The sequence below is a fragment of the Mustela erminea genome, chromosome 1 (genome assembly GCF_009829155.1).
Source record: "Mustela erminea isolate mMusErm1 chromosome 1, mMusErm1.Pri, whole genome shotgun sequence".
NCBI lineage: Eukaryota > Metazoa > Chordata > Mammalia > Carnivora > Mustelidae > Mustela > Mustela erminea.
In genome coordinates this window covers 1,834,381-1,849,072 of record NC_045614.1, presented here as the reverse complement: position 1 = coordinate 1,849,072, position 14,692 = coordinate 1,834,381, and the positions used below count along the sequence as shown (strand labels likewise).

At 52.1% G+C, this 14,692-nt stretch overlaps 1 protein-coding gene across 2 annotated transcripts; it reads right to left on the bottom strand.

Annotated features, from left to right (window-relative positions):
• Positions 1 to 2,060: 2,060 nt before the first annotated feature.
• LOC116569316 (zinc finger protein 555-like) lies at positions 2,061 to 13,702 on the bottom strand. 2 transcript variants are annotated; one of them, XM_032305467.1, is made up of 4 exons: positions 13,552 to 13,702; positions 5,006 to 5,132; positions 4,207 to 4,390; positions 2,061 to 3,804 (listed from the first exon to the last, which is right to left on the bottom strand). In XM_032305467.1, the coding sequence occupies exons 1-4, from the start codon at positions 13,552 to 13,554 to the stop codon at positions 2,238 to 2,240; spliced, it is 1,881 nt and encodes a 626-aa protein (XP_032161358.1). In that variant the 5' UTR covers positions 13,555 to 13,702; the 3' UTR covers positions 2,061 to 2,237. The 2 variants fall into 2 exon arrangements, with proteins under 2 accessions (XP_032161358.1, XP_032161366.1); XM_032305475.1 differs by having other exon boundaries at positions 4,207 to 4,267.
• Between the last annotated feature and the right edge of the window lie 990 nt (positions 13,703 to 14,692).

The following is a 14,692-nucleotide window of genomic DNA, read 5'->3' as shown; positions in this document are numbered from 1 at the left end:
TCAGCAGTCTGGGTTATAAAGTTTTGACAAAACAGTTATTTAAGGTTTTATTAACAACAAATAAGAAATCAGTTTAATAACAGATGTTTATGTAACAATAAAAATAAATATACATGACAAAATACCTTAAGTTGTATGCACCTGGAAATACAGACTTGGAACATATAATGCTTAATAAAATCACAGTTGAGGGTGCCTGGGTGGCTCAGTGGGTTAAGCCTCTGCCTTCGGCTCAAGTCATGATCCCAGGGGCCTGGGATCGAGTCCCACATCGGGCTCTCTGCTCAGCAGGGAGCTTGCTTCTCCTCATCTCTCTCTGTCTCTCTGCCTACTTGTGATCTCTCTCTCTCTGTCAAATAAATAAATAAAATCTTAAAAAAATAATCACAGTTGATTTGGAATCCATAATTGCAATGGAATTTCTTAATCTGTTCTCGCAGCACACGATAAAGAGGGTAACATTTGGTAGTGTTATGGGTTGAACTGTCCACCAAAATCTGTATGTTGAAGTCCTAGTCCCAGTACCTTAGAATGTGACCTTATTTAGAAACACTGCTATCACAGATATAAGTAGAGGCAGAGATATCGAAATCGGGTGAGCCCTAACTTGCTGTGTGTGGCCCCTATAAAAAGAAAGCCACAGGAAGAGATAAACACGCATGCATGCAGAAAGCAATGGGAAGATGAGTTACGTTGCCACGAGCCAATGAATTACCAGAAGTTAGGAGAGGCCTGGAAGAGATCCTTCCCTAGCACCTTAAGAGGAAGCAGGGTCCGGCCAATACTCTGATTTTGGACTTCTACCTTCAGAATTGTCAGACCAAAATTTCTGTTGCCCTAAGTCACTCAGTTGTGGTCCTTTGTTACTGCGGCCCTTAGGAAAGTAATACAGTAAATACATGAGTGATGTGAAAATGCAAGACAGAACTACAAAGGATTTTCCTTGAAGATAAAATATATACTGTGTTTGAGGACATAAAAAAAACATAATAGTTAAACCCATACGAAGGAACAACATTCAGCTCTCCCAAAATCTAATACATGAGGTTCTTTTCGTCGCAGGAAGGACTAAATGAGCACACTTGAAAATGCAACAGGTTAGCAAAGTCTCAGCGCTGTTTGGCTCTGTAGCAGCACCATAGCTTTCGTGGCAGAAACAGGACCACAGAGTCACTAAAAGTACTGAAAATAAGGTGTTCACTAGAAAAATTAGACCTTATACACGAAAGGGAAAATCTAGAGAAAAGGGGGATCATAGCACCAGAGAAGAGCACTAAACTTGAGTCAGAATGAGTGGTCTAGAGAACACATCAGGGTTGGCAGGAATATCCAAATTGTGAGTGCAAGACCATACAAGTGGATCCTTGATACACAGCTCATGGAGAGACTCATGGAAGCCTACAAAACTCTGAAGAAAATGGGACTCAAGCACACGGCATTTTTTTCATGATACCCTTGACTGGCAGGGCCAAGATCAGGAAAACGGGCTGAGGTCCAAAGCCCTTTTGCATCTCTCACACTTTAACGCGGCTCTAAACACAGAAATAGCTTCTTCACTTCTGTCTTCCAAATCCCGTGCCAAGTTAGTCTACTGGTAAATTTGACCACATAATCATAAAGGGAAGGGAAACGTGGTTCCCAACGTTCCCACATTGACAACACAACCCAGAAGACCCACCTCCAATTCTGTATCTTATAGCTCAAGGTCACGGAGTAGCTCTTCAGTTAAAGCCTACTGTCCAATTTCCAGTCACAAGCAAGGACAAAGAGCAAAGAGAAAGGGTTGAAAATAACAATTCCCAGGAGACTATGCTTTTGAAGAACTCTGCATAATAAAAAATTTCTGCAAATTGTTTGTAAAAAAAAAAAAAAAGCAGTAAGTTTTCTCTGGCCAAAATACATAGATTCTCAGTAAGGCAGAAACTGTATAAGAGGTGATATCCAGTATCTGCCACATTAACTCAGTAAGAAAATCCCAACAAATACGAAAACTCCTTCAAGCATTAAAGAACAAAGAAATTAAAACTACTTACATAATAAAAACACACTTCAAATCCCCATGAGTCCAACAAGCCGTAAAGATAGAAGGTTTATTTATGGAAACGTAGGGAAGAAACACCACCTGCAAAATTTTGAATGACAGCTCACAGAATACTTGGAGAGCTAGTTCTCCCCTAACTGTTCATCTGTAAAAGAACTGGAGATACACGGCCCGTAGGTCCACTCTGATGAGGTCGTCACAAAGGCGGTACCATATTTACAGGCTGGGTAAGATTTCTCTCCTGGTGTGGATTTCCTGACGCATGAGGCTTGAATTCATCGGCGGGAGAGTTTCCTGCACCCCTCAAGTAGTGTCTCTCGGTGGTGTGTATCCTCATGTGTCTTCTTAAGGACGAGGAACAGCTGAAGGCTTTCCCACACTCCTTACATTCATAAGGTTTCTCTCCAGTGTGGACTCGCATATGTATTGGCAGAGATGAGGGCCATTTGAAGACTTTCCCACATTCCTTACACTCGTAGGGTTTCTCCGCAGTGTGTGTCCTCACGTGCTGCTGCAAGAGTTCAGGCCAGCTGAAAGCTTTGCCACACTGCTTGCATTCGTAGAGTTTCTCTGCAGTGTGCCTCCTCATATGTTTTTGTAAGGACAGGTGGCAAAAGAACGCTTTCCCACATAGCTTGCACTGATACGGTTTGTCTCCAGGATGCATTCTCACGTGTTCCCGAAAGCAAGCTGACAAGTTGAAGGCTTTCCCACACTGTTTGCATTCATAGGGTTTCTCCCTCATGTGTGTCCTCATGTGTCTTCTTAAGGATATGGGCCAGTTGAAAGTTTTCCCACACTGACTGCATTCGTAAGGTTTCTCTCCGGTGTGCACTCTCATGTGTCCTCGGAAGGACGAGGGATGGCTGAATGCTTTCCCACACTGGCTACATTCATAGGGTTTCTCTCCACCGTGAGTCCTCTCATGTCTTCGGAAGGACTGGGGATAAATGAAGGTTTTCCCACATTGTTTGCATGCGTAGGGTTTCTCTCCGGTGTGAATCCTTTCGTGTCTCCGGAAGGACTGCAGGTAAATAAAGGTTTTCCCACACTGTTTACATTCATAGGGCTTCTCTCCCGTGTGCGTTATCATGTGCCTTCGAAATGCGGAGGAGTAACTGAAGGCCTCTCCACATTCCTTACATTTGTGGGGTGTTTCCCCCGTGTGTGAGATCATGTGCCTTCGAAACGTTGAGGAATAGCTGAAGGCTTCCCCACATTCCTTACACTTATAGGGCTTCTCTCCCGTGTGTGTTATCATGTGCCTTCGAAAAGTTGAGGAATAACTGAAAGCTTTCCCACATTCCTTACATTTATAGGGTTTCTCTCCTGTGTGAGTTCTCACATGACTGGTAAGACTGGAAAAGTCGATGAAGGCTTTCCCACACTGTTGACACTCGTAAGTCTTCTCGGCAGTATGAATCCTTATGTGCCGGTTGAGGGACGAAGTACGAGGAAAGGTTTTTCCACATAATTTACATGCATAGATTCTGTCTCCGTTGTGGATCCTCGCATGCATTCGCAGGTGTGACCGACAACTATAGGCCCGCCCGCACTCCGGACACTGATACGGTTTGTGCCCAGTGTGCACGGCGACGTGGCTCTTGAGGGAGGAATGATGCACAGAGACTTTTCCGTACGCACTAGACTCATACTCTTTCACTCCAGCAACAGCCTTCTGATATAGATTACCACTTGGAATCCGACTGGAGCCTTCCCCACACGGATCGTTACTTTCAGAGAGTTTCTCCACCACGTGATTTCTGTGAAGAATGAGAAGCAGGTTAACACCAACCGTTTGATTAATGATTTCTTGCTATTTACAAGTAAGTATTGGGATCACATTTTCATCAATTTCAGTGGATGTGTAGGCTTTCTACCCTACCTGATAAGGCAGAATAAACAGATATCGCGGAAAAGGATTCAACCATAGGAATTACGAAAACCGTGTTTCTTCAATGTGGCTTTTCCTCCTAATTGTTTTCAACTGAACTATGTTTTTAACCCTCAACATCAACATCGTATTTAAGGAAATCTTTCTCTACAAGTCCTGTGAGTAAACAGATTTGATCTAGGCTCCTGTAGGGGTTTCCTTTGCTTTTTCAATCTCATGACATACCAAGAACACACCCGGAACATCACTTTCTCTTGTGAGCACAACTCACCTCAGATGTCTCCCCTGCTTTGTGTGCTGATCTTCAGTGCTAAGTTCTTCCCAAATTTTCCCTAAAACAGAGGCCCAGAAATCATTTCTGGTGAACTCTGCTATTTTATGTTCCTTGGACAGTTTATTCCCATAAACATCCTGCTGAGAAACTGACCCAATGGCTTTAAATTGAGTGTCATCATCTGAAAGCAAAAAGGGAACACAGTTTAAAGAGAGAAGGAACCTGTCGGTCAAAATGGCACTGAGAAGGTTTAGCTGGGTCAGGACCTCCCCAATAGCAAATACAAGGGGTCAAGGTGGTAAGCAATCTCATAAGCACAGAATTCTCACATGATTAAATAAACGTCACCAGGCTCCTTAATGACCCATGAAATCTATATTCACTGATGACACACAGGGAGCCATACAGATAGATTCTCCTTCTCACGCAGAAACTACCAGATCTAGCTCTCTGGTGGTTGTGATCCTGTCTGTCTGATGATTACTATACTCCCTTTCCACAGTCCAAATCTTTTTTTTTTTTTTTTAAGATTTTATTTATGTGATAGAGAGAGACACAGCAAGAGTGGGAACACAAGCAGAGGGAATGGGAGAGGGAGAAGCAGGCCCCCCGCAGAGCAGGGAGTGTGATGCGAGGGTTGAACCTAGGACCCTGGTATCATGACCTGAGCCGAAGGCAGATGCTTAAGGACTGAGCCACCCAGGAGCCCTTCCACAGTTCAAATCTTGAAAAGGCTTGACGTGCACAAAATGCTTGTTCTCTAAGTGACTAAGTGAAGGAATGAGGTCATTCTTACCCACTGAGGCCAGGTTTTTCAAGTTTTCCAGCATCACCTCCCTGTAGAGCTTCCTCTGAGCAGAATCCAGCAACGCCCACTCCTCCAGGGTGAAGTCCACAGCCACATCCTCAAAGACCACTGAGTCCTACAATACCCAAGAGATGTGCAGAAGGAAAGTTGAGACTCACTAAGCAACCAGATTCGATTCACAGGGAATTCAGATAAGACTCTGTGGTCACCTAAAATCCACTCCATGACTCACTCACTGGATCTCTTACTCTGTCCACACTCACGTCCTCACAAATTTAATAGCTCCACCACCCATGGAACCTATCTTTACACTTTTACAGCAAGCAAATCAAGTCTCATTCTTCTTTAATCGAAGGTTTCAGACCACACTGAGAAATCACAGAAATGTCTGCCCATGAAACTAAGGTTTGCATTTTAAGACCCATGGATCTCTTGTGACACAAACTACTTTGACTCCTTCCCTGTTACGCATGACATCACTATGCGCCATGTCAAGCCCCAGGTCAAACCTAGGTGAGGTTTTATGAAATAAGCACAAACTGAAGGACTGGGAACTTTTCCTTCCATTCTCCTCACTAAACCCGAGAGGCTTAATGGGATCCACCTACAGCAGAGGCCGGCTAACTACATCATCTTACAGAAGTCCAGGCCATAAGCAGACCGTTTCTCCTGGCTCAATGATAAAATTCCTTTGGAAGAAGTCTTGTTAATATATTTGTGTAATACAGGAAAGGGATGGAAAGTTATTGAGAGGTCAGAGCTCAGTAAAGAGAACACAGATGTGAGCACTCTGATGCATGCATTCCCTACACTCCCAACTCTCTGTGCACCTGCCCTACACACATGTGCGCGCACACACACACATACACACACACACACAGCAAATGTAATACGAGGACAAAACCGGTCTTTCCACCAGAACCACGGAAGAGTATTCTTGCTGAGCTTGAGGATAAGGTTAAAATTCCCACCCCGCAAAGGAGTTAACTGAAGTCAAAAATACCTGGCACTGAGTTTGCCCAAGATTATAAAACACATTAAGGATTAGGCAGTGCCTGCCCACACAGGAACCCCTCCCTCATATCACGTTCCAGCAAGAAGCCGCACGCCCCCACATCATCCTGCAGGCCATACTCTCAATTTCTCTCCTTTCCGTGTCCCTCCCCTGTTGGGCACATGAGCATGTCAGCCCTCCGCCCTGCTCCCCGAAGAACACAGGAACCACTGAACTGCATTCTTTCTTTAAACACTGGTTGGGTTGGGCGCCTGGGTGGCTCAGTGGGTTAAGCCGCTGCCTTCGGCTCAGGTCATGATCTCAGGGTCCTGGGATCGAGTCCCGCATCGGGCTCCCTGCTCAGCAGAGAGCCTGCTTCCCTCTCTCTCTCTCTCTGCCTGCCTCTCTGCCTACTTGTGATCTCTCTCTGTCAAATAAATAAATAAAATCTTTAAAAAAAATAAATAAATAAAAAAAATAAACACTGGTTGGGTTTTTTTGTTTGTTTGTTTTAATTCCTTAACCCATGGACATCCATGAGCAGCCAATACTGTCATTCAACATTCTGATGCCAAAATCTACCTATTCAATGGAGTAGGAAATAGGAAAGTAGGAAATCCCAAGGAAACCCCTATCACTAGCCCAGGGACCAATGGGAGGTTCCCGAGTCGGCTGAACCGTGCTCTGTGATCTATAGTGCTTCCTCCGTGACTCCCTTCATCTACTGTCCAGACCACGTGACCCCCAGGCCTGAGCTCTATCCTTAGACAGGACTCCCGGCAAGGCTGGTATCTGGGAGCGTGGATTTCAGGCTTCACAGCACCTTGACTGATATCACCCAGTGTCTAAACCTCTGTGCCCATGACATCGTGAATACTGAACCTGCCTTCCTTCTGGGAGTGTGGAGCAGGCACCCCAGGCACCGCGTGTCTACTGAGCCCCCCCAGCAGACAACATTCCATGTGTTCCCCATGACTCATGGCTGGGTGACTCTGGGTGAGTGGGTGACTCCGCCAGCAAAGAACTCTTAAAAACTGACACTTGGGGGACGCCTGGGTGGCTCAGTTGGTTAAGCGGCTGCCTTCGGCTCAGGTCATGATCCCAGCGTCCTGGGATCCAGTCCCACATCGGGCTCCTTGCTTGGCAGGGAGCCTGCTTCTCCTTCTCCCTCTGCCTCTGCCTGCCATTCTGTCTGCCTGTGCTTGCTCTCACTTCTCTCTCTATGACAAATAAATAAATAAAATCTTAAAAAAAAAAAAAAAAACTGACACTTGGTTTCCCTCGGGGCTTTCTCCATATCCTTGTTCCCTTGTGCATTGTTTTATGGTAACAAATCACAGCCATGAATAAAACTAAATCATGGGGATCTGACCAACAGGACATAAGGGTGGTCTTGGAGACACCGATCACAGCTGGCATCGGAGGTGGAATTTGCTAGAACATCCCGACTTGCTGCAATATAGCAAAAGCACTGTTTGGGAAGAGGAGGGGGACCAGGGAGGAGATGGCAGAGATCTGGTGCCCCAGGGGGTAGAAGTCACCTGTTGGGGGGGAAAGGGGCAAGCGGCCGAGCTGCTGTCTGTTGTGAAGCAAGAGCTGACGCGAGGTAAAAATGGCGGAAACAGACCCAGGAGGCCTGGCGCTGGATCCACCGGCTGCTTCCGGCCATGCTCTCTGAGCAAGAGAAGAGAAAGCACAGCTTTGGTGAGGTCTTTGGTTTTTGTTCATTCCTCCAGGCAGGAAGGGGCCCCCCAGGTTACCAAGGTAAATGACGGATGAGCAAAAAACATATATATTCATATATATATACCTATATGAAAAGTTTGCACTGCGTTGGGAGAAAAAGAGTTAAATCAGTTTCTAGAGCTGGAGCAAAACCTGGGGTAAACCAAGGGCCTAGCGGGCAGGGACCCTCTACCCTTTCTTCTCCCTGGTTGCCACCGGGCTGCCACGCCCTCCCGTAGGCATCCGAGCCGGGATCCTCCTTGGCAGCTGAGATGTCATCCCTGTAAATGCTGATTTAACCCCAGGGCCTCACTGTGGCTTCAACTGTGTCTCCCGAAAAGGTCTCCCTCGGGACCTGTGAATGTGGCCTTTCTTGGAAAAAGGATCTCTGCGTGTGTAACCAAGTAAGGACGAGGCCCTTGGGATAGGCCCCAACCCAAGCCGCCTGGCGGCCTTCTCAGAAAACGCCGCGCGAGGCCGGAGACACGCAGGGAAGGCGGCCACGCAGAGGGGCTGCAGAGACGGGAGACGCAGGCATGAAGAGAGGCCGGGAGCCACCGAACCTTTGAGCCCCAAGGCGCAGGCGCACAGTCCTCCTGCCACCTTGATTTCGGACGCCTCGCCTCCCAAACTCTGAGAGCAAGTTTTTAAGCCACGCTGTGTACGGCAGTGTGTTACGGGAACCGTACAAAACGAACACAGGCTTTAATGAACTTGTGATTAGAACAAAGGGGAAGGGGATTTTTTTTCCCCTTAAAATGGTTCTCCTTTGTGGCTATCGCACCTGCGCGTAGATAAAAGCTGGCACAGGTGTACGTGTGTGATTGCGTAAATGCCAGAAGCACCATCCCGTGGGTAGAGAGAAAAGGTACTGACAGGACCCGGCCTGCTTGCTTGGGGTGGTATTTAAACTCGAAGCCTTAGAAACAAGCTGAGGTCTCTGCAGCAAATGACTTATTTATTTATTTATTTTTAACGGAGTTTTTACCTCCTGGAGGTTCAAAACAGAAGAGAAACATGAAGAGACAAGCAACCTCCACCCGGAGACACACTCTGGGAACTTTCAGAGCAAGTCTTCAGCTCACCCAAGAGCAACTGTGAAACCCCATTTCTGCTGACCGTCGGACTGACGACCGCCCAGCTGTGGCTCATGTGGACGCCGACCCGGGACAGCAGGGGCTTGGAACACAACTCGGAACACAACTTTCTGACCGTGCGGTGTCTGGGCTCTGCTGCTGCTAAGAAAGGCCCCAGTGATCCAGGGAGCGCTGATCCCCAACTGCCTGAACTTGACGGTAAGCTCAGGCCCCCCGGGGCCCACAGTGGACTGCCTCCGCCTCTGCACACACCGTACTGACCCGGACAGGACTCTGACTCTGGGAAGACGGCGGAGTTAGGACACTTGGCTGAGGTCCTAGGTGATGAAAACGTCGGGGTGGTCCAGCTCCGTCTCTCACAGTGGCCAGTGAGGAAGGGCTCGTTCTCCGATGAGACCATCCGAAATCGAGCCCTTCAGTCTGCTTCCTTCTGCGCACGTCACCCAGATGCCATCCACACTGGCGAGGTGGGCCAACGAGTGACGTGGGCACCAAGGGGTCTGACCCTGACCGCCACAGGCAGTCCCTCCGAGCGAGGACCAGACTGAATTACTTAAAACCAGCCACCGTGGGGGCCTGCTGACCGGGCTGCCTCACGCACATACCACCAGGACACCCTCTTACCCGCGGGAGACGCTCTGGTCAGCTACAACCTCCAACCAGAGCTGTGCCCTATGGGAACGGACCCCAATGAAATACAGAAACTGACGACGCGGCCCCCTAACATTCTAAGACCTTTACCTTTCTGGTTAATGGGATTTATTGAATGGGGCAAGTCCAGGACCCCTTTAACTTACAATCAAAATCAATACCTAGCTTGGTCTCACCCAGCTACAAAGGGCACTACAGGTGATGATGTTGCTGTAAAGTCTTGTCCAAGGGCCAAAGGCACAGGGCTGTTCAGAAGTGACACCTGAACAGGCCTGAGGGTCTTTATCCTTACGAGGTCCCGCTTCCAAGGCTGGCCTTTGGCTGGTTCACAGGTACATGGGTTTGGGGAGGCTTCCCACCACGCTGCTAGGTGAGGCCCCTTGTGTCTTTTTGTGCAAACCATGTCTTGTGCTGAAGACCAGCTTTCCTTCTGGGAGTCTGGAACCCTGGGCCATGCTGCGCAGAGGGGCTTTCCGGGATCAGCCTCCATTAAAAGACCTGCTAACTGAGTCTCTCAGTAGCTTCCCTTGTAGAACACTGCCCACGTGCCGTCGGGCCCGGCTGCCGGGAGAACTCCGCAGAGCCTGCGTGATGCCACCGGAGCAGACCCTTGGAGCTCTGCCCCTGGTCTCCGCAGGACATTTCCCGTCTGCTAACTGTGCCCTGTACCCTCGCACTGTCATAATCAGAGCCGTGAACACAACTCCGTGCTGGGTCCCAGAGTCCTCCTAACGCACCTGTGAACTGAAAGGTGTTCAAGATTGTTGAACTGTTCATTCGACTGTTTGAGACCAGATGTTTCTGTGCCCCCCAAATTCATGTTAAATGCTAACTTCAATGTGACGGGCCTGGGAGGTGGGGCCTGGGGGGGGGGGGGGAACAGGCCACTAGGGCGCAGCGCTCAGGAATCAAGTGATCAAGTGCCCTCACGAGGGCGCCCTTGCTCCGCCCGCCACAGGAAGGCACAGTGAGGAGCCGGCTGTCCGTGAGCCAGGAGGAAGGGCCTCACCAGACACCAAATCGGCAGCATTTTTGTTCTAGCAACCCCCACAGACGGAGGAGACAGGGACGCACAACACACCCAGCTCGAAACCATCAAATACTTGATCACAATATTAATTTTTTAAATGTGCATTGAGGGGGCACCGGGGTGGCTCCGTCATAAGTGTCTACCTTCGGCTCAGGTCATGGTCCGGGGATCGAGCCCCGCACCGGGCTCCCTGCTCAGCGGGGAACCTGCCTCCCCCCACCCCTCCTGCCGCTCTGCCTGCTTGTGCTGCCAAATAAATAAGTAAAATCTATATTAAAAATGCGCACTGAGAACCCAAAATATGCAAGACTTTGCAAAAAAGCTTTTGCGCACATTCGTTTATGTGTGCCTAGGGATGCTGCAAAGCAGATACACACACCGGTTCAGAGCAGAGGGAATGCAGAACACAGTCCTCGAACACCCGCACTTGGACCCACACCTTACGGTGGTTTTGCTATTGTGACGGCGTCCCCCGCGGTGGTAAGAAGAGACGCAGCCGTCTGCAGGGCAGTGTGGACAGCCCTCGTCCACTTACACCCTCGCGCTCCTGCTCCCAGCAAAGCCAAGTCTCACGCAGGACTGCTCTGTTTGAGGGTCTGACTTCTAGCTCTTTCGTGGGCCAAAACGCATTCAGGCTGCAGGTCACACAGGTCCTCCTACCGGCACTGAACACAACAAAGATTCTGAACCCTGTGGATTTAAATTCTCGGAGGAAAATGATAAATAAGGAAATCAAACATAAGTACTATGAAAAATGTGCCCCAGTAAAGGCACCAGGGGGTCTGTTCTATACCTACGTGTGTGTTGGTGTGTTTATCCGTCTGTGTTGTTGCTGACACAGACACAAACAAGTGACCCACTGCAGGGCCGAGTATAGGAGAGCAGAAAGTAGCCGTGTAGGTCGCACTGCAAATGGGTGCCTAAGTGCTCAGAAACACACGTGAGTGCACACATGTAACAACACACCCGCGCGCAGGGAAGTGCACAGGCAGAACTACAAACATGCAGATCAGCCCCTCTGGACTCCACATGCCGGCTACCTCCCGAGAGGGACGGGCCCTGCCCTGGGCATCACGTCAAGTGGGGTTTCTGGTGTGAAAGGTCTGCATCCAGGGTCGGATTTCATCTCACGGAGGATTGCTTTGCAAGGTGTCAACCGTACCGAGGTCATAAGCATGTTCCTGTGCTGACGCTTTATTATAAGATAAAAAACACTGAAATCAATTTATATGATTAACCTGTAATCATCCTAAGAGTTGCCAAGAACGTGTTTTATAAAATTCAACAGTTATACACAAAAGATCTTACCGTCAGGAAATGATGGTAACACACATAACACACATAACTGATAAAGGAAAACCAAGAAAAGAAGGTTGAACACGGAACAAAGACTGTGTAAATGGTAGGAAGCTCACGGTTTCCCCGAAAATAATTCGGGAGAAATCAGGTTTGCCCAGCTCTTCAATGTTAGACGACGTTATCCTAGAGATCCGATCAGCACCAGCAGGAAATAACGAAGACACAGTACCAGAAACGGAAACACCTGCCTTGGTGCCTAATTCTGAAAACTGTATATACAGGATGTCACAGAGTAGATCTTTAGTAAGAATTCAGGATAAAACGTTAGGCTAAACCCAATTTTATTACTGAATCTTTTAAAATAAATTTTTATTTAAATTTATTCTACATAAATTGAAAAAAAATTTTTTAATAAATAATTTATTTATTTGACTGAGAGCGCACAAGCGGGGGGAGAGGCAGGGGGAGAGGGAGAAGCGGAGCCCGCGCAGAGCAAGGGGCCGATGCGGGGCTCTGACCGCAGGACCCTGCGAGCGCAAGCCAAAGGCCGACGCTTCCCCGACTGAGCCACCAGACCCCCTTCCTCACCTCATTCACAGCGACACGAAGTTGGGAAACCGTTTTCAAGAAGCTCACGCGTTCCACGGTACAAACCAAACCCCATCAGGATTAAGTACGTAAAATGAAGGCTACGGAGGGACCGGACGGAAACCCCTGCAAACAGCGAGGCGACGCGCGCAAGGAAAACGCAGGGAAGCTGCACCGTCGGGGGGGGGGGGGGCGACTGTCACTAAGACGGCAACCCCCCCGGCCGGACCTCGGCCTTCCAGAAAACTCCTCCCCGGCCACCGGCCAGCGCAGCGACGCCTGAAGCCCGGGGTCGCCGAGGAGAGCGGACCGGGCTGCCCGACGTCACGAGGCCGCACGTCGCGGCGGCGAACACACTGGCGACTCGGCCACCGACGGCCACCCCCGCCCCGCCCCGCCGACCCCGCGCGCTCGGGGCAAGGGTCCACTCGCCCGCGGCCGCGCCGGGAGGGACGCGCGCTCTCCGGGTCGTCCTCGTCCCCAGCGGGCTTCCCCGGGCGCCCCGGGCCGCACGCGCCGCTCCGGGGGGACTGACCCGCAAACTCGCTCCGCGCGGGACGCTGTGAAAACGCCCCACAACCGGCATTCAAGACCTTTCCTCCGTTTCGGAAACCCGCGCCGCCGCGGACGGCCACGTCCGCCCGCGCTCCGCTCGCTAGACGCGCGGGCCGGCGCCGCGCCCCCGAGGCCGCGCTCAGGGAGCTTCTCGAGGGGGCGCGGCCGGACGCGCGTCCGCGGGGTCTCCCGTCCGCGGGGTCTCCCGTCCGCGGGGTCTCGCCCCGGCGCCCCCGAAGGGCCCCCGGACCAAGGGCGCCGCCCACCCCCCGCGCCGGCCGCGCAGGAGGCCGCCAGGGCCCTGGGCGCAGCGTCCCCGCCGGACTCTGGTTCCGGGAGCGAGAACCGGGGTCCCCTGGGGCCGAGGGCCTGCGAGCGGGTCCCCCGAGCCCAGGGCCCTGCAGGTCTCCGCGCGCTCCTCGCCCGCCCCCACGCCCCGAGGCTCGCGGAGGAGCCGGCCCGGGACTGAGTCCCCGAGGCCCCAGCCGAGGGCGGAGGCTGGGGTCGGGACCCCCGGGCCCGCGGCCGCAGGAAGCCGGTTCTGGCCGGTGCGAGCCAGACCCTCCCGGTCTCGGCCCGGGCCGCGCTCACTCACCATCTCCGGCCCGGCTCCGAGCCTCCGGGCGTCCTTCCCCCGGGCCGGGCAGGTGAGAGCGGCGCGCCCGGGACACCTGGGGCCGCGCGGAGCAGGTGCGCTGGAGCGCCCCGGCCGGCCCAGAGCCACGTCCACGCGGCCGCCAGCGCGCCCGCCCCCGCGCCTGATTGGACGGTGCTCGGGGACCTCCCTCTCCCCGGGCCTCTGACTGGATAGTTTTCCGAGACCCGCCTCTGGGGCCCCTGATTGGGCAGGGGTCCCGACCCAAGCCTTTGATTGGCTAGCTTTCCGGGCACCACCCAGGAGCCCCGGATTGTTCTCCGAGAACCGCCCCTGTCGCTGATTGGACAGTTCTCTAAGACCACGCCTCTGCGCCTGAGTGACAGGCCGCCCGGACACACACGGCTGACCCGCCCCTCCGGACGCGCGCTGCCCGCGGACCCCCTTCCCGGCGCGGCGGGTCCGGCGTCTCCCCGCCCCCGGGCGCTCAGCCCGCGTCCTTCTGCTGGGCCGGGCGGTCCCGACTCAGTGTCCCCGCGGAGCGCCCCCTGTCGGAGCCGGGACGAGAACGGACGGGACCGGAAGGCCTGGGGTCGGGTCACCGTGGCCCCGCGCTCTTTGTTGAAGAACAAAGACCCGCCACGGTGACGTCACCGCGTGGGAGGCCGGGGAGCGCGGGGGCCGCGGCGACCTTTGACCCGGAGGCCCCGCCCCTGCCCGACCCCCCGCTGGAGGTCGCTAACCCGGTCCGCAGCCCCCGGCCCGGAAGGGTTGGGGCGGAGCAGCCCTGAAGTCCGCGGGGGCGTCTCTGCGGGGCGGACCGGGTCTGATGCGTCCCGGGGCTTTGCAGTGTGCAGTGCCCGGTGCCCCGAAGGCCACGGATTCCTGTTTCCACGGAGAAACGGCGACGTGGTTGTGGGACGCCTTGGGACGGCCCTGAAAACCCCGAATCCCCTCCACGGGGGCGGCCGGACAGCCGAGGCGCTCGGGCCGCTCGCGCCGCGCCCAGATTCCGGCGTCGCCTCCTCCTTCACGAACAGTGTTTTTAGGAAGTGAATTTAATAAACTTGAAAATAATGATGATCTACTTTTTTGCTTAATATGGATTAATAACGAATACTAAGCTTCCAGAAACCACTAG

Bases quoted from the DNA above. Each gene is read 5' to 3' on its own strand.
- LOC116569316 (XM_032305467.1), bottom strand. The intron at 4,391-5,005 runs GTAAGAATGACC...TTTTGCTTTCAG, and splicing joins GAAAAACCTGGCCTCAGTGG to ATGATGACACTCAATTTAAA. The intron at 3,805-4,206 runs GTGAGTTGTGCT...CATTCTTCACAG, and splicing joins AAGCAGGGGAGACATCTGAG to AAATCACGTGGTGGAGAAAC.